This window comes from Onychostoma macrolepis, chromosome 12, assembly GCF_012432095.1.
Source record: "Onychostoma macrolepis isolate SWU-2019 chromosome 12, ASM1243209v1, whole genome shotgun sequence".
Lineage (NCBI taxonomy): Eukaryota > Metazoa > Chordata > Actinopteri > Cypriniformes > Cyprinidae > Onychostoma > Onychostoma macrolepis.
This window is the reverse complement of record NC_081166.1, coordinates 16,611,655-16,630,222: the sequence shown is the minus strand read 5'-3', so window position 1 is coordinate 16,630,222 and position 18,568 is coordinate 16,611,655. Positions and strand designations below refer to the sequence as shown.

Here is an 18,568-nt window from a genome sequence, read left to right as displayed (position 1 = left end):
ATAAAGTCCTGTAGTTCAGGTCTCACTCCATGGCGCTGTCAGCAAACGCCTGAGTGACACGCCTTGAGCGGTCCAGCAAACCTGACGGGCGATTTTCTCAGTATTTTGACTCTGAAAAGAATATAGGTGTTGAACCACTTGCAGGGAACCTTCTCTCCTCCAGTGGTTTATTTATGAGAGACTGATGGCCAGACTGAGAACAGTGCGCGTCTTTGTGTGCTGCAGAGCCGTGGTCTGAAGTCTCATGGGACTCAACGAACATATTTCGCAGTTAGAAAATCATTTTTCGGCTGCTTCGGTTTCGCTGCCCCGTAAGAAGCAGAGTTTTAAAATTCTTTTCACGTAATGATTTTCTCCGCATTTGTTCGAAATTATATTTTGTAAGTATTTTGTTTATGACGGAGCGATTCCATAAACTGAGCCTCATTCGACGGAAATTGATGAAGACCGTGAGAGAGTCTCATATTTATTCCTACAGAAGGTGAGGAACATTTGAAGATTTTTATTGCGTTTTTAGAGTGAGTTATTGAATGTTTTATTCCTTTTTACAATTTCAAATGCTGAATAAGCATGTAGCCTATTACACATTGTAAAATAAACTGTTCATACTCAATAGCAGGGCATATAGTCACAGTATGGGGCAACCTGCCATCAAACAGTCTATTAAAATGTAAAAACCAAAACAAAGCCATTATTGAAGAAGCAGACTTTACATAAATACCAGAACATTGTTTTGGACGACAAATCTGATCAATAAATTGATTTAATCGAATTCATAACATTTTAAACAACTTGCCCCTTCAAAATGTATTAAAATACCCTTTTCAACGGCTCACTTATTTGGTTAGATCTAGCTTTGTTATAAAGCTGACACTTATTTTACTGTATCCCAGTGTTATTATCATAACGTGTTTGCACCTGTTTTTTTAGTTTGGATGAATAAATGTAGAAATATAGCTATTATAAGAGGATTTAAATTTCAGATTTCACAGGAGTCTGCTCCTGAAGTGCCTGTTTTGACATTCAGTTGTGAGGCAAAGAAGGAGTTGCATTCAACCATAAATTATGTGAATGCCTTCAATCCAGCCAGTTCAAACATACCAGCAGAGCTCAACACTAAATCCTCAAATCCTGCAGCGTTGGCAAACTTAATTAAGCTTGCTGTTTTGTTTTTTTTCCTTACAAAGTAACCTGAATAAGGTAAATTAAGTTTTTGCTTGGTGTTACCTTTTGTTTTACGCAGAAAGATCAAAATGTTTAGCCTTCCCATGTTGTCGGTTATAATGTTACTTGCCCTGAAGTTCCATACTGTGCAGTCAGGCAAATGCCCCAAATTCTGCATCTGTGACAACATCCAGCTCACGGTTGCTTGTGTCAACAAGAATCTCACCGAGGTGCCGCCTACCATTGATGAGGTAATCTGTGCACCACCCTGATCACTATGGCCTTAGTTTTACTGAATTTCTATAAAATTATGTAATATTTGCATTGCTTTTATGCTGCCCTCTCTATATCTCCAAGATAACAGTGAAACTCGACCTGAGAGGAAATGACATGCAGGAGCTTCTTACAGGGGCATTCACACACACCCCTTACCTCACCCACCTGTCGCTGCAGAACAGCAATATCCGAAGGGTGCGGGAAGGGGCTTTCCGCAGACTCGGCCGGTTGGTCTTGCTCAACCTGGCCAACAACAAGATTGAGATCCTGTACCAGGTGAGAATAGCAAGACACGAAGGATTGGTCTAAAGTTATAGTTGTAATCCTGGACAATCTTTGCATGCATCTCATAATTTTCTCTCCTAATAAACTAGGAGTCATTTGATGGGCTTTCATCACTGAAGCAGCTAATTGTTGACCGAAACAGAGTGGAGGAGATCCAGCCTGGAGCTTTTTCACAGCTTGGCTTTCTCAACCTCCTCTCACTCACACACAACCAATTGGTGTATATACCGAACATGGCATTTCAGGGTTTGCAGAACATCAAATGGCTACGTCTCAGTCACAATTCTCTCAATTATCTGGCAACAGAAGCATTTGCTGGCCTCTTCACTCTTACACGTTTGAGCCTGGATAACAATGAACTACAATTTTTTCCCACTGAGACGATGACAAGGTGAGCTTAAAGAAACATTCTTGGTTTAAATTATTGACTTAGATGCCACAAACTAACAATGAACTACTTATAAAAAAAATATCAGCCTTTATAAATTAAAATTAACCTTGATCAGTGAGTCCAGGGGGGCTTCAAAATTACTTAAAGAGATATTTCACCCAAAAATGAAAATTTGATGTTTATTTGCTTACCCCAAGGGCATCCAGGCGACTTTGTTTCTTCAGTAGAACACAAACGAAGATTTTTAACTCAAACTGTTGCAGTCTGTCAGTCATATAATGTCAGTCTCACGGCTTTGAGAGAAAGAAAAAAAACAAACATACACAGACAAAACCAAATTAAACCCTGCAGCTCGTGACGATACATTGAGGTCTAAAGACACAAAACGAAGACAAGAAACTGAACAGTATTTATCGTTTTTTACCTCTCTCTCAAAAGGACCATTGACACTATCTACAATCTCAATTACGAGTGTCAATGGTCCATTTGAGATATAGGTGGCGGTAATGCATTTATAAGTCTGCGATCCGCTGTAAAGCTAATGAAATGCCTTTAACTGAAAATTGAGAAAACTGAGTTTTTTTTAATCTTATCATTATACTTTACTGACACTCTATCCTCCAATTTGATACTGTTAAGTGCTTTGACACAATCTGTATTGTTAAAAGTGAGTCGTACTGTTTTTTTTAATTTAATTTAAACTTAAATATTTGTAATGTCCACCTTTTGCAGCAATTACAGCAGCACATCTCTCTGGCATAGTGTCAGTATATTTCCTGAGAACTTCAACACTAATGTTTTCCCATGCCTTCTGCAACTCAAGCCAAAGGCTTTCCTTTGAATGGACAATAGATCTGTCCTGTTTATTTTCAAACTTGCCCCAAATTTGCCCGATGGGGTTGAGGTGCGGACTTTGAGGGGACCAATCCATCATTTTCAAGAAGAATGTTTAGGGTCATTGTCATGGTCATGGTGAAAATAAATCCAGGCCCAATAAGACGACTCCCAGATGGTACTCTGTGCCTCACCAAAATGTTGTGGTATACTTATCAATGATGCCATCAATTTTCACAAAGTCACCTGTTGCCAAACTGTTGGACTCTTGGACTCATGAGTACACAACACTTTATACCAATGTTCCTTTGTCCATTTCTTGTGTTCTTTTGCAAATTTCAGGCGTTTCACTCTATATTTCTCTTTCAGTAATGGTTTCTTTGCTACTGTTCTGCCAACAAGTCCTTCTCCCAGTTTCCGATGTCGATCTCGTCACGCAGTTCTCGTGAGGTTTTTCTTCAGTCCTTAAGACTGAGAATTTTGAGATGCTTCACTTGTCTGTCTAAAGGTTTCTTTTTTTCTACCTCTCTCCTTTTCGGTTCTAGTGTGAATTGGTGGCATCATGATGATCAAAAAGGGCCTTTTATTCAAACCCGTTGCTCACTCGTTAGTTCTTTCTTCAGCCATGTTCAAAGAGCAACACGTGCTTCAATACTATTTCTAGAGGCTTTGAATTTATACCAACTGGTGTGGCCTAAGTGACAAAACCCTGATGTTACTAATCACTTAATGAGCAGGATAGGCCTTGCCTTGTACATTCAAAAGAATCACACAGCTGTGTCCTAAGACTCTTGCGTCATCATCAATTTAACCACGATCACACCTGACAATGATTACACAAGTAATTTGGCTTGAAGGAACATGATTGTGTGACGGAGGCTGCATCCGAAAACTGAAAAATGCTGCCTTCGGAGGCAGGTAGGAAGGCATCAAGGCACGTCCGAATCCAAAGTTAGCTTCACTTCCTGTCTCCTGAGATGCTTTCATCTAATCGATTTTTGAAGGCAGCATAGATGTATCCTTCGCTGCCTTTGATATCCCACAATCCTGTGCTTTCCATTACGAGATTGAGCTAAAAAATAAAGATGGTGGCTGGAAGTTGCGTTTGGTGGTTAGTTTGTTTGTAAATGTATATTTCTGATTAACTTTTTGCACTTTTGAAAAGGGCCCCTGGAGTTAAAAAGGTTGAGAACTACTGACCTAGATTAATAAATGCTGAAAAAACTTCAATTGTTCATTGTTAGTTCATGATTCTTAATGTATAACACAATGTTAACAAATTGAAGCTTATTGTGATGCACGTAAGAGTTAAATAGTTAAAATATAATCATGATAATAGTTAAAAATGTCAACAGTTAGATGTCTATGTGCCAACGATGCAACGATTTACTTATTTCCACAATAAATAAATATTCATAAAATATTTTAAATGCTACCGTAGGTTTTTATAATAACAGAACAATCAGTTTTAGAAAATATTTTAAAACTTACTTTAAAAGCATAGCATTATTTCTGACTCTTCTTTTCACTCATCCTTTTCTCTCCAGACTTCCAGAAGTAACTCGCTTGGAGCTAAGCTACAACCCCATGACCTACCTTGGAGAGGAGTCTGTATCTATGTCCAAACTCACTCACCTCTTGCTGGATCATAACTCCCTGCAGGATTTTTCAAACGCAGCTATCCTGCTTTCTCCTCGTCTCGCTCATCTGGACCTAAGCCATAACCAGCTGCGCGTCCTGCAGCCAATGGCCCCCGGCTCTCCCAAACTGACTCGCCTCAATCTGGCAGGCAACCCCATCTACTGCAGCTGCTACATGCGGCCTCTCCGTGAGTGGGCGATGCGAGCGTGTTCGCTTGGGTGGTACGTGTGGAGGTCCTGCACATCTGTCCGGTGAGAATCTGGAGGCGGTACAGCCCGCTGATTTGCGCTGTCAGAGCCAGGAGGCCATGCTGAAGGCCGAGCTGGAGGAGCTGAGCAGACTGCCCACACTGCCCACAACCCCACCTCCAGATAAAGTCAAATGCCCAGCCAACTGTCAGTGTGAGGTGAGTGAAAACTTACTGGGGTTGATGCAAAAATACAGTGACTGAAAATGACTTTACATAGGTCAGTGACAGTTCATTTTTCCACTTAATTTATTTTACAATGACTTGACTACAAAGCATCATAAATGAGGAGCAATTTTAGTTTATAAATTATTATTTTATAGTGTATTCTTCTTCTTCATCTTGTTAATATTATATCAAATAATTTGTCCATTCTCATAAGGCATGTCATGTGGTGCAGCTCCCCTAAAACCTAATAATTTGAGAAATTTGAAAAAAAAATATATAAACACACGTTCTACCATGGAAAATGTGTTTATAACCTTTTTTTAATTAAATAATGATTAATGATTCAACGTAATTACTTTCTACTTTTTCACCTCAGGACATTTTTGAAAATAGTATAAAAAAAAATCATAAACATTAACACAGTGTGCACATTTCTATTATATTGGCATGTTTAAAAAAAATCTGTATTTATTTTATTTATTTATTTAAAAAAAAATAGTTTATCTTGAACTCTATTCAGGGTTATAATCAGAAACTAAAACCATTTTCATTTCTTAAAATAAAATAAAATTAAATTAAAATGAGAAAAGCCTAATGGCTGAAATAAAATCATATTTTAAGTTGAAATACTAAAATAACTAAATAAACTAAAATTTAAAATTTAAACTTTATTGAAATATTTAAATGTTTAAAAAGAAAACAAAAACGAATAAAAATGACAGAAAGGTAAAACCAGAAAATATCAAAGTAAATTCTAATGCAAAAAAATTAACACAAACTATAACAGAATAAAGTAATACTAAAAAAAGGACACACTTGTTATTGACCCACATACATTTTGCAGGCTGAGAACCACCACTCATCTTGTGAAAACAAAGGTTTCACCAAGATCCCCCATGGTTTTTCACCGGACACACGCTTGTTGGACTTGCGGGGCAACCATTTCCACTACATCCCTGCAAACAGTTTCCCAGGCACTGCGGAGGTGGTTTCTCTTCACTTGCAGCGCTGCAAGATCCATGAGGTAGAAAATGGGGCTTTCAGTGGTATGAAGAGTCTGGTCTACCTCTACCTCTCAGAAAATGACCTCACTTCATTGAGTCCCGAGGCATTCAAGGGGTTGCCCCATCTCACTTACCTCCATCTGGAGAAGAATCGTTTCACCCAGTTCCCCAAAGGAGCATTCAAGCTGTTGCCTGGTCTGCTGGCTCTGCACATGGAAAATAATGCTATCACTAAACTAGAAGCAGGGATCCTGACAGGTGCTGAGAAACTGAGGGCCTCTATCTCACTTCCAACGCTATCACAGCGGTTGCTTCCAGGGCCTTTGATCCTGCACCTGACTTGGATACTCTTCATCTAGGCAGCAACAAACTGAAGGAGGTTCCAAGTGAGGCCCTTTCTAAAGCTAGCAGCCTAGCAGAACTTAATCTCTCCCGTAACCCTATTCGCTGGATTGGACCAGAGGTTTTTCAGCCAGTTGCTGCCACACTTAAACATCTTTACCTTAATCATATGGGTTTAGAAAAGGTAAGGACAAAATTTTTTCTAATGCTACAAGAGGAATGCCAAACTACGTTTAAATCTCTCTTCTATCTCTTATCTTTTGAAGGTCTCTAAAGATTCACTAGCAGGACTGGGGTCTGGTCTGAGGAGTCTGTTTCTTGAAGGAAACCAACTTGAGGAGCTGCCGGACTTGGGGCCACTCACAGGACTCGAGGTCATAAACTTGGCAGAGAATCCACTGGTTTGCGATTGTCCACTGTTGCCTCTTCGCAAGTGAGTTTTCTTTTAAAATGCTGCCTTATGTTAAACTGCTTTAAATGACCCCCCAATCTACAGTCAATACACCATAATGGCAAACCAAAAAACAGGTTTTTAACATTGTTGCAAATGTATTAAAAATAAAAAACTTAAATGATTCCATTTCATAAGTAATCATACCCTTATCTGGGACGGTTGAAACTTGGCTCAGGACCATTCATATTGTTGTAGATGTTACTACACTTTGAGTGAAGTTAACCTGTGGCAAATCCAATTGAATGGGTATGATTTGGAAAGGCACACGTCTCAATAAAAGGTCTAACAGCTGAAAATGCATATCAGAGCAAAAACCAAGCCCTGAGGTGAAAAGAACTGCCTGTAGAGCGCAGAAACAGGATTACATCAAACCACACATCTGCGGAAGAGTTCAGAAAACAATTCTGCTGCATTGAAGGTTCACAGAATCATGTAGCCTTAATTATCCATAATGGAAGACGTTTGAAACAACTAGAAATCTTCCTATCACTGCTTTATGTCCGTGTGGTCAGATTCAATCCTCTCCTCAGTGAAGACGCATGAAAACACACTTGGAATATGCAAAAAAAACAAAACAAGGAACAAGATTTTCTGGTCTGATTTCTCAATTTGAAGCATCATGTTTGAAGGAAACCAGGCACTGCTCATCACCTGCAGAGTACCTTCCCAAAAGTAAAGTGTGCTAGTAGCAGCCTCATGCTGTGGGGCTGTTTTTCAGCGGCAGGGACTGAGGGACTCAGAGTAGAAGAAAAGCTCAATGCACCAAAATATTGAGTTAGCCTTAATGAAAACTCAGTCCTGAGCATTCAGAACGTCAGACTGGACAGAAGGTTCACCTTCCTACAGGACAATGACCCCAAGCACACAGCAAGAGTGGCTTATAGACAACTCTGTGAATGTCCTTGAGTGGCCCAGCCAGAGCCTGAGCTTGAACCCAGTCAAAAATTTCTGGAGAAACCTGAAAATGGGCATCTGCCCCCATTCAACCTGACATAGCTTGAGAGGTGAAGAGGTGAGGAGAAGAATGGCAGATAATTGCCAAATGCTGATGTGCAAAGCTTGTTGCATCAAACAAAAAAGACTTGAGGCTGTAAAGGTGCTTCAGCTAAGTACTGAGTTAAGGGTATGAATACTTATACAATGTACTTATTTCAGTTTTTCTATTTTTAATACATTTATGAAGTTGTGACAATTCTGTTTTTGCTTTGTCATTATGGTGTATGGAGTGTAGATTGATGTGGAGAAAAAAAAAAGTAATTCAAAGCAGTTTAACATAAGGCTGTAACATAAAACATGGGGAAAAAAATGAAGGGGTATGAATACTTTTTTTTTTAATAGGCACAGTGTATATATAATATAGAAAACAGTTGTTTTAAATTGTAATATTTCACAATATAAATGTTTTACTCGATTTTTGATCATACAAATGCAGCCCTTGTAAACCTAACAGATTCTTTAAAAAAAAAAAAAAAAAAATTATATATGATTTTAACAGTGTTTTTTCATATGCAGTCTTGCCAGTCTTTTGATATAGATTATTCAATATGCTTATTTTGTCTTGTCTTTTCATTTCATTATGGAGTTGTTCAAATACATTCATCTTACTGATCTCATAAGTATGGAATGGCCAATTTTTGCAGTAAGTTTTAATGTATGGGAGGGAGTTTTTAGTTTTGCAAGTTACAGCAGGTGTGTCCCAATTCACATACTATTGCACTATTCTATAACTTTATATAATTCATACACCGCACGGTTGAGTGCATAAGTACATAGTGTATAAGTGTAGAGTGCATCATTGGGGATGCAGCAAGTACGCTTTCATAGTACAACACTTTATCTTAAAAGATTTTGTTAAAAGACCTTGTTATCAGAGTTTTAGCCGTTTAAAAAAAAAAAAAAGTTACTACTGCTCTGGTTGAAAGGAGTTTGTTATGTTTGTACAGATTATTCATCATAGAGTGGCTTGAACTGAACTCCAACATTGCATTGCTGATACTTGTTCTTTTTGACTCTTGTATTGTTCCTTCTGCCACTAGATGGATCGAGCAGGTGAATCTGAAGGTCAGAGCCACCTGTGGCCACCCACCAGAACTCAGAGGTCAAAGGGTCAAAGACATCCATGTTTTTAAGAGCTGCCCCGGGGAAAAGCCTCCTCCTAGTCAGCACCCAAAACCAACCAAGGCCACAAAGACTGAATCTGCTCTAATCCGTCCTCCAAAAGTCATCAAGATAGGCAAACCAAGCAAAACTGCAAAACCTAATACAGTGCAGAAAAGTACCATGAAGAAAAGGAAGTTGGTGTGATTCTGCTGTATTTACATCACTGTAACTGATGTAGATAAATATAACCTGAAGCCCATTTTAAACAGTTTTCATTATTGAGGGTGATTGTTTTATATATGACTGTTTAGAGTGTTCAATTAACCTGCTTGATTGTCAAACGAATGCTAGTTCACTGGTCAGTAAAAAAATTATACACTTCTGGTAACATACCTTGAAATCACCAAGAATTTGAAGATTGTTTAGGCTTAATTCTGTTGCAAAAAATTAATCAAGTCAGAAAGTGCCTTACAAATGAAGTCATTTTAATAGAAGATTGCAAGATTTCAGTAATGTGGAAAAAAAGAGAACTGTATAAAAATAAAGTAATAATATAATCACTTAACTGTTCCTATAGTTTACACTTAACGCCTTCGTTGAGTTAAATGACTACCAGTGTTATTTCAGAACAAAAATTAATGCTTAATAAACAGTCTACTAGTGTTTAATATTAAAATCCACAAAATAGACAATCTGCTTCACACTCTTGCCTATATCTATATATTTTTTTACATTAGCAGAGTAGGGTTAAACTGAGTCCTCCTGTTTGAAAGTTGTGAAGCGTTCTGGGTTGTCACTTTCTTTGGATAATAAAGGGGTTTCCATTTCCTCCACCTTCACTTTTACTGCAATAACTGTAGAGACAGACAAATCATGTAAGAACCAAGTATATACGTTACATATGTTTTTTTTGAATGGAGAGCTTACTACATACTTTCTTCCTCAGGTTCAGTCTTTATTTGTAAGCTAGGAGGAGTGACAGATGGGTTTGATGCCTCTTTTGATCGATTCTTCTCTGGATTCTCAGTGGGCTGGGTTTTAGATGTGCATTTACTCATGTTTTTCTTTACAAACCTTCGCTCTAAAGTGAAAAATACAGAATCATAAGAGAATGAAAGGAAGCTACTAACAAAATATAAAACTAGTTGTTAATAAATTTGTTGAAAGTAACCATCGTGTGTTTTAAATATTTAAATTAAGAATCAACAATTCATCGAAGTAAAGTTACAATTAAACAATTTTAAACAATTAATTAAAGTTAAAATTAAACTTACTCCTCCTTCCCATAAATGGTTTTGCCTTTTTACTTGTGTGTAAGCGTTCCTGACCCTGAGGTGGTTCTACACAAGAGAGCAAAATACAACATGTAACAACCAAATTTTGGACAGCATATATGAATACTATGAAAATTATAATTATTTTACCCGGGCCGATGGGTGGCTGCAGCTGGTAGCTAGTGATTTCACACCAGCCCACTGGATAAATTTCAGGAGACTGACAGTCTACCCACTGATCAAACTCAGGCTCCCAGCCATCAAAGTGAAGGAGGAGAAGCCGGCCTACGCAGCGCCTAACAGTGGCCACACACACCAACCGTGGCTCCATGAGGTCCACTGCCTCTAGCTTCATACCTGAGGTAAGGCCATGGCCTACATCATCCTTGGAAAGACGTATGAGGGAGGGACCACAAGATGAGCTTAAAACATAAACTCACATATGCATTAACATACTGTATATGGCTCAACTATCAAAATAAAAGGTTTACTGTGTTGAAAAGTCTTCGTGGAGCAGCTACAGTTCCTGTTTCTTCTAAATATTTCGTCCATGAGAATGTGGCATGATCATAACCTATGAGAAAGGAGGCAATTTCAACAATTTTTCAACAATTTCTTTTACTTAAATACTGATTTTAGAAGTTGAAGACATTACCAGGAGGTAGGGTAAGAGGTATGTTGTTGTTCTCGCAGTATCCAACAGGTAAAATGGCATGTGAGCTGGCATGATAACAAAACCAGTCAGAGCCATCACCGATCTCGACACCGTCAATGCCTACCATGATGTATCCATCCAGCAACACCTGAGTGATAAGATAAGCCAGGTCAATGCAAATACTTTTAACAAGGTATTGAAATTATTTGCTTAAAGTAACAAACAGTGGCTGTATTGTACCTTACGGACTGATGCAACGCAGATGTTCCCAAGATTCAGAGGATCAATTGCTTCAAGTTTCATGCCTTCCTCAAAAAACGTATCTCCCATGTACACTGTCCTCAACTGTTTGCATAGAGTAAGGAATTATACATAGTAAATACATTCCGTAAGATTTTGAAACTAACAAATAGTAAAAAAGAAATTGTGACAATATTTTAGTTTAACATTTTAGTGAAATGGTATATGCACTAACCTTCTTGAACTGATCTGGCACACTGTTTTGAAGGACTTTGCGAAATGCTGGATGGCTACTCATGTTGACACTCGTATCTGTGAGAGAAATATGCATGATATTTTCTACAAATAACCTAATAAGACAAACAAGTGACAAAATAGTGTGAAAAAAAGGTAATTTTGTAATATGAGACGGAAACCAGCTTCCATACAAAATAATAAGCGGTAACACTTTATTTTAAGGTGTCTTTGTTACACATTACATGTACTTACTATTATAATAACAATAAATTATGCATAATTACATGCAAGTAACATGCAAGTCAAACCCTAATCCTAACCCAACCCAACCATATAGTACAGTGTGTGCAGAATCATTAGGCAAGTTGATATTCTGGTCATATTTTTTTTCCAAGAACATTTTACCAATTCCAAACCACATCAATCTTAGTAACTACTATCAATTTTGTATTTAATCATTTATAAGTGATATATAATTGCCCATGAAGGCTGAAAGTTAAAAACTCCTTATTTCAGGTGTGCAGAATTATTAGGCAGGTTTTCCTTTACAGATAAAATGAGCCAAAAATGAGATTGAACTCAAGAATAAAAGTAAAACAATTATTAAATGCCCATGAGAAGGATGCAATACTAATGCAATAATAGAATTAGCAAAGTTAAGGCATGACCACTGGGCAGCGAAATGCTCATTGGGTCAGCAGGGTCAGAAAAAACAGGTGGAGAAGAAAAGACATGTTAACTGCAAAAGAATTAGGAATTAATGTCAAGAATTAGGTGAGAAACCATCAGGAACCATTTAGTCTCCAGCACCATCATTTTACAGAACTGCAACCTTCCTGGAGTTCCCAAAACTTACTGCCAGATTCTGGAAGATAAATTCTTCAAACAGTGGCACAAGAGGATGTGATGCTGGTCCTTCAAGTGTCACTCACAACTTATCTGTCCATAAATCCTATACAAAATCAGTCTTCATGTATTTCACAACGCTTCAGCATGTTATTCTTATTAAGTGAGGGCCATTTTAAAGAATTTTTTACCCAAGCAAAGTCTCTGAGAACCTGACACCTTGTAATTCTGGAGACTCCAGGAAGGTTGCAGTTCTGGAAAATGATGGTGCTGGAGACTAAATGGTTCCTGATGGTTTCTCACCTAATTCTTCACCTTAATTCTTAATTCTTTTGCAGTTAACGTGTCTTTTCTTCTCCACCTGTTTTTTCTGACCCTGCTGACCCAATGAGCATTTCGCTGCCCAGTGGTCATGCCTTAACTTTGCTAATTCTATTATTGCATCCTTCTCATGGGCATTTAATAATTTTTTTAAACTTTTATTCTTGAGTTCAATCTCATTTTTGGCTCATTTTATCTGTAAAGGAAAACCTGCCTAATAATTCTGCACACCTGAAATAAGAAGTTTCTGACTATCGCCTTCATGGACAATTATATATCACTTATAAATTATTAAATACAAAATCAATAGTAGTTATTAAGATTGATGTGGTTTGGAATTGGTAAAATGTTCTTGGAAAAAAAATATGACCAGAATATCAACTTGCCTAATAATTCTGCACACACTGTAAGTACATGTAGTTAATATTACTCAGTACTTACTGTAAATGTATAATTACACTGTAACAAGGACACCTTAAAATAAAGTATAACCTAATTATCTTTACAAAAATAAATAAATGATACAAATTTCCTTTTTTCTACGGTGCCCTGCACATGACATAAAAATATGATGGCGACAAATTAAGAATTTGTACCCAGGATTAACTTATTTGTGGCAACGTTTTATTAATTCACTCCCTCATTTCAGTTATACCCTTCCCACGACTGGCTATGGTTTCACTAAAACAAGCCAACAAATAAATAAGTCATAGGAACAAATTCTTCTTATAAAACCATATCTTTATTGGACAATTATGAATGATAGCAAGAAAATCCAAATGTGTGTCATGTGTGGGGATCAGTATTTTTCAGCTTGCTCATGTCAAATTTTCTGCATGTTTGTACGAAGATTTTGTTTATCTGTCTGTATCGCACAGTTTCTTCTCACCTGTTTCTTTAATTGAGTGGCCCACTCTTTCAGACCAGCCTACAGGGTGTAATAGAGGACTCTGCATGTGACACCAGAAATCTGAGAGCACTTCACCCGAGGGTCCCAGTCCCCCATCCTCATACAGCAGTCTGAGTCGGCCTCCTATGACAGTATCCACCACTGCCAAACGAGTACGGCTCACCTGTGAGCGATCGACCACCTCCACCCGAACCCCCTGCCTGAGCGGACACCTCAAACTGTCTGCCATCTGAAACACAGACAGATGGGAAACAGAGGATAACAGTTATGCAGAAATGAAAGAAAAACAGATGGCATCAATGGAATAGTAATTTGCCAGTGCTGTCACCTTGACATGAAAGTCAACAGGAAGAGTGTGTGCTCCAACCAGTCTCTCCATCAGGTAGGATTTCCAGTCTTTAATATGCTGGTGGACCTCTATAGGGGGGGAAAAAAAAAATCACGATTTAGCATTTTTATAGAATTTATACCCAGTGACCTATGGTGTAAACACTCACCTTGAGGGGGCACCAGGAGCTTGCTGTTCACTGCACACCAGCCAATAGGATGAACATCAGCTGTGCCTAAATTACACCACAGGTCATGGCTGTCATCATCCTCAAAACCCTCATAACGCAGAAGAGCCATATAGCCTGAGAGAAACACAACAAATCTAATTAACACACAATATCACATAATAGTACCAAGAATTTAATTTAAATATACAATGTTTTATTAAAATAACATTTATTACAACCTAATAAACTACTCTGTGAATGTGTAGCTTTAAAAATGTGTTATCATATAAACATACAGACAGTGTAACCACTGTCAGACTACACTGCATTTTTGTTTTTGTATGCAGACAGGCTAGTTTGATAGTTTGTTTAATTAGTATTGGTTCTTTATCGTCTTTGTTTATTAATGTGCTGTTACAAGTCTGTTTAATTAATTCGATACAGATATCGAACTCAAAATTTGGGGAAATTATAATGACTTGATAAAATATAAATATAAAACGTTTGAGATCAGCAAGTTTCTTTAAATGAAGTAATACTTTTATTCAGCAAGACCACATTAAACTGATTGGAAAAAGTGACAGTAAAGACATTTATAATCTCATTCTATTTCAAATATTTTCTTAAACTTTCTATTCACCAAAGAAATTTTTCTTGAGCACCAAAATCAGCAAGACTTAAGTAATGGTTTCTGAAAATTCAGCTTTGCCTTCACAGGAATAAATTTTATATTGCAATGATATTTCATAATGTTACTGCTTTTACTGTGTTTTCATTTATCAAATAAATGCAGTCTTGGTAAGCATAAGAGACTTTTCAAAACACACATACACACACACACACACACACAAAAATCTTACCGACCCCAAACTTCTGAATAATAGCATAATTATTTAAAATATGTTTATATTTTATTACAAATGTTAATAATATGCGAGTTATATACCTGTCAGCTGAACAACAGTGGCGATCCAGTACACCTTACTCGGCAAGGCTGTGTGAGTGTTGAGAACCTCCACTTTTAACCCCACATAGATGTCGTCCCATTGAGCGCAGAGTGGTACCTGTGATGTGGGGAGTAATGGGTTGACCATCATAATCCAATAGCAACAATAATGTGAAGGACGTTTACACATTGTTATAACATTCAGCACATTTATTTTTCACAGGAACATATTTGCAAGAACCACAGAGTATAGAAATCACTCACATGTCTGAAGCAGGATACTGGGGCAGCGAGGAGGCCACTTTTCTCAAGGTAATTACCCCAGTCAAACCCAGCCAAAGTAGCTAGGACATAGACAGTACCATATCAACATTTAGATATTTGTATAGCTCACTGTAGTGAAACGTAAGAGTAATCTGTATGTTTTCTCACCATCTTGTCCAAATGCTCTGCTCTCCTGATGCTGCTCATTGACTTTTGAGTGTGAAGCCTCAGTCTGTGATTTCAGAGACAGTTTGTGTGATGACTTCCTAGTGGGTGGCCTTCCCTGAGTACAAAGACACACAATAATTTAATCACTGTTCGAATAAATGTGGATAAAAAAATACTTTTCCAGACATTCCCACCTGGAGCCGTGCAAGAATTGAGGATTTCTTTGAGTTGGATGAGTATGAACGCGAGCATGACACACTACAGAAGCGCTTGGACCTGGAGAAGAAGGTTTCCGTGGTGCCTTTGGTTCCACACATTTCACATGTAACTGCAGAGACATAAAATTGAGTTGGGTTTACATATACTTGTTCATGGCATGCATCTGTGCATGTTCATTAATATAAGTGTTCTGAATTTACCTATTCCATCACTTTCTGCACAGGAAGAAAGTGTCATAGAATTATGAACATCTTCATCACTGGAATTCTGCTGACTGTGGTGTTCTCCATCAACTATTCCCTCTTCTCCGTCATTCATAAATGTCCATTCCTGTTCATCCTTTTTAGGAAAAACAAAGTTATTTATTAATTTATTAAAACAATGGTTTAAAAAAAAAAAAAGTAGTAATAAAATGCTGATATATACACACACACATACATACCACCGGTCAAAAGCTTGGAATAATATTTTTTTAAGTATTTTTTGCTTGTCAAGGCTGCATGTGTTTGATGAAAAATACAGTAAAATATTACAATTTAAAGTAATGGTTTAAAGCATTTTTTTTTAAATATTTTTTCAATCTGATTTATTCCTGTGTTGGCAAAGCTGAATTTTCAGCAGCCATTACTTCAGTCTTCAGTGTTACATGATCCTTCAGAAATCATTCTAATATAATGTTTTGTTGCCCAAGAAACATATCTTATTATTATCAATGCTGATAGCAGTTGTGCTGCTTAATATTTTTTATATAATAGTGCTGTCAAGCTATCACATCCAAAATAAACGTTTTTGTTTACATAATAGTATATGTGTGTTCTGTGTATATTTATTATGTATAAATAAATACAAACACATACAGAGTATATTTGAAAAATATTTATATTCATGTAATTTATATAATATATAAACAACATATTTTTCTTAAATATATACATGCATGTGTGTGCATTTATATTATATACACAGTTTATTATGCGAACAAAAACTTTTATTTTGGATGCGATTAATCGTTTGACAGCACTAAAACAGTACTCATTTTACATAGATTATAAATGTCTGTACTGTCACTGTCATTTTTGATCAGTTAAATCTGACGTTGCAGAATAAAAATATTTAATTATTTCTCAAGAAATGTTACTGGCCTCAAACTTTAGTAGTTTTCCAATTATTATATTTATTTACTTTCTGCAGGTTTGGGCCTCCAGCTTCGGGCTTTTCCAAAGAGTCTCCATTAAAAGAAGAAAGAGTCATGATGGGATACTCACTGATGCGAGATGTTGAGGTTCAGTGGTGGCTCCGCGTCTCCTCTTCTCACAAAAGGAACAGGAGACACCGCTTCCTCCGCAGTTACTGCACGGTGGTCGGATGAAAACCGTCGGGACAGCTCCATCCTTCAGTCTCAGCCCTTTGAATCCCATCGTCTTTGCAGCGGCATAAGATTTCGGATCAAAGCAGTCTTTGCTGAAGTGCTCAGAGCATAGATGGGAGTACGTCTTGGCGACCCATTTCTTTCGGGTCTTCTTGACCTGCTTCTCCCATTTGCGGAACTCCTCGGGGTCTTTGGGAAATCTGAACATTGCGACATTTTGCCCGCTGAACTTCCCACAGCCATAAGCAACACATCGGTTAGGCATTTGCAATTTTTAATGTAGGTGTGGGATCAAATAAAGGTCCACGGAGTCTTCAGGAATATAGTTTGCAGCTGGCTCCAAATGTTGTCTGCGAATTACGTTCAAGAAGCATTAAAACATTTAAGTATTTCCAACAGGTGACATTAAAGCACATTACTTTACGGTTACTAGCAATCATTCAATAGTGCATGGATATAAACAAAGCTTTGAAGAATATCTAAGAGCTCCCTATAAATGGTAAACACTGAACAAAACGCAAAGCAAAAATATGCATATTGTTGTGTGTAAAATAGAACTCCACAACAAAACATTTCTCACTTGCTTTACCTCTTAGAAAATCCAATGTGGTGTAAGTTAGTTTGCTTATCGTGGACAGCGCATTATCGCCATCATCCGGACTGGAGAACCCGAACGGTTACATTACAAAATGATTTTATTAATCTGTATGATTTTATACGCTGGTTGTTTGTAATACGATGTGATTTAATAAAAGCCTTAGTAATACAGAAATCTATTTATAATTAGATATTATACAGTAACTGTTAATTCAACAATATTCGAATAGTCAACTGTACACGACGTGGCTCAGCGTGGTTCCATGGTGTAATGGTTAGCACTCTGGACTCTGAATCCAGCGATCCGAGTTCAAATCTCGGTGGAACCTGACTTTTCTTTTCTGTAAGACAAATTAAGCACGTTGTATTTTATAGTGCGTTTCACAATGTTTATACTGTACTTATAATTCAATGAAAAATATCAATAATAAAAAGGGCACTTAAGCAAGAAAGATATTGCCAGTCTGGAAGCTGTCATGCAGGAATCACATGACTGTACCTGTACTCATGGTTCCTCCTTTTTGCAAAGTTGAACTGGGTCAATAATGTAACCTGCATTACTAACACTACTAACATTTGCTGTAAGTGGAAAGATAAAGATTATTCATTCTGTTAAAGAAGTTCATTAACAACTGCATGCATGTACAAGTTCTCTAAACGGCAGGAAATTAACTTACAAGCTGAGTCTTATGTTTATACGTGACTGCGTTAAATTGAATTGGTAAGTTTTTTATATGAAGTTGTTTGAACAAATATCATTTGGCCTATCATCCAGTTTTCGTAGGTCTTATATGTGACCACAAAACCAGTCATAAGTGTCAATTTTTCAAAATTTAGATTTTTGACAATATTTGGCCGATATACAACAATTTGAAAATCTGGAATCTGAGGGTGCAAAAAAATTAAAATACTGAGAAAATCACCTTTAAAGTTGTCTAAATGAAGTTCTTAGCTATACATATTACTGATCAAAAGTTAAGTTTTTATATATTTACAGTAGGAAATTCACTAAATATCTTCATGGATCATGATCTTAACTTAATATCTTAATGATTTTTGGCATAAAATAATAATGGATAATTTTAACCCATACAATGTATTTTTGGCTATTGCTAAAAA

General features: G+C 37.1%; 2 protein-coding genes and 1 non-coding gene across 3 annotated transcripts; 2 read left to right on the top strand and 1 right to left on the bottom strand.

The window, feature by feature from the left end:
- The first annotated feature begins 47 nt into the window (after positions 1 to 47).
- chadlb (chondroadherin-like b) lies at positions 48 to 9,238 on the top strand. Its single transcript, XM_058794237.1, is given in 10 exon segments — positions 48 to 481; positions 1,244 to 1,415; positions 1,522 to 1,716; positions 1,815 to 2,116; positions 4,498 to 4,791; positions 4,793 to 4,997; positions 5,851 to 6,280; positions 6,283 to 6,536; positions 6,619 to 6,785; positions 8,843 to 9,238. Coding segments are annotated over 10 exon segments (2,373 nt in total). The 5' UTR covers positions 48 to 395; the 3' UTR covers positions 9,111 to 9,238.
- Positions 9,239 to 9,370: 132 nt separating this feature from the next.
- Positions 9,371 to 17,526, bottom strand: l3mbtl2 (L3MBTL histone methyl-lysine binding protein 2). Its single transcript, XM_058794236.1, has 18 exons — positions 17,442 to 17,526; positions 16,749 to 17,202; positions 15,684 to 15,822; positions 15,459 to 15,592; positions 15,265 to 15,379; positions 15,097 to 15,176; positions 14,833 to 14,950; positions 13,887 to 14,021; positions 13,718 to 13,806; positions 13,369 to 13,618; positions 11,311 to 11,387; positions 11,076 to 11,180; positions 10,836 to 10,983; positions 10,672 to 10,754; positions 10,331 to 10,565; positions 10,181 to 10,246; positions 9,841 to 9,987; positions 9,371 to 9,760 (listed from the first exon to the last, which is right to left on the bottom strand). The coding sequence occupies exons 2-18, from the start codon at positions 17,115 to 17,117 to the stop codon at positions 9,654 to 9,656; spliced, it is 2,397 nt and encodes a 798-aa protein (XP_058650219.1). The 5' UTR covers positions 17,118 to 17,202; positions 17,442 to 17,526; the 3' UTR covers positions 9,371 to 9,653.
- Positions 17,527 to 17,706: 180 nt separating this feature from the next.
- trnaq-cug (transfer RNA glutamine (anticodon CUG)) lies at positions 17,707 to 17,778 on the top strand. The gene has a single exon. It is a non-coding gene; the product is annotated as a tRNA-Gln (tRNA).
- Positions 17,779 to 18,568: the final 790 nt, after the last annotated feature.